Source organism: Rhincodon typus, chromosome 23 (assembly GCF_021869965.1).
Source record: "Rhincodon typus isolate 14 chromosome 23, sRhiTyp1.1, whole genome shotgun sequence".
Taxonomy (NCBI): domain Eukaryota; kingdom Metazoa; phylum Chordata; class Chondrichthyes; order Orectolobiformes; family Rhincodontidae; genus Rhincodon; species Rhincodon typus.
The window spans coordinates 10,537,381-10,537,872 of record NC_063354.1 but is presented as its reverse complement, the minus strand read 5'-3'; the positions used below and the strand labels follow the sequence as shown (position 1 = coordinate 10,537,872).

At 67.5% G+C, this 492-nt stretch overlaps 1 protein-coding gene across 1 annotated transcript in view; it reads left to right on the top strand.

The window, feature by feature from the left end:
- Positions 1–121: 121 nt before the first annotated feature.
- tha1 (threonine aldolase 1) overlaps positions 122–492 on the top strand; it is a 69,503-nt gene continuing 69,132 nt past the window's right edge. Inside the window, exon 1 of the mRNA XM_048610677.1 lies at positions 122–450. Coding sequence (XP_048466634.1) covers positions 255–450 — 196 coding nt within the window. The 5' untranslated portion in view covers positions 122–254. The remainder of the gene's footprint in view (positions 451–492) is intronic.

Below are 492 nucleotides of genomic sequence, written 5' to 3'. Positions count from 1 at the left end.
AATGGGGAGGAGCGAATAGGGAGGAGGGAATGGGGAGAGAGGGATGGGGGAGAAAGGGGAGGAGGGGATGGGGGGAGAAAGGGGAGGAGGGGATGGGGAGGGGGGTATAGGGTAGGGGGGAGGGGTATATAAATGACCCTGTGGACTGCCCCAGGGTGAGGCCTAGTGCCGGCAGCGACTCCTTGGGCGGAAGTCCCCAAAAGCTCCCGCTAATCTCAGCCCGGAGCCGGGCCTTCACCCTCCCCCCGGGCCCGATGCTGCCTGCAGTCCTGAGGCCGCTCCGGCGGTGGCTCCCCCAGCTCCGGTACACAGGCTCCGAGCCCCGGGCATGGCTGAAGACCGTGGACCTGAGGAGCGACACAGTGAGCCAGCCCGGGGCCGCGATGAGAGCGGCCATGGCCACCGCCAGAGTCGGGGACGATGTTTACGGAGAGGACCCGACCGTCAACGGTAAGGCCCGGTCGAAGGAGGAGGAGACAGGCCCGGGGGGAA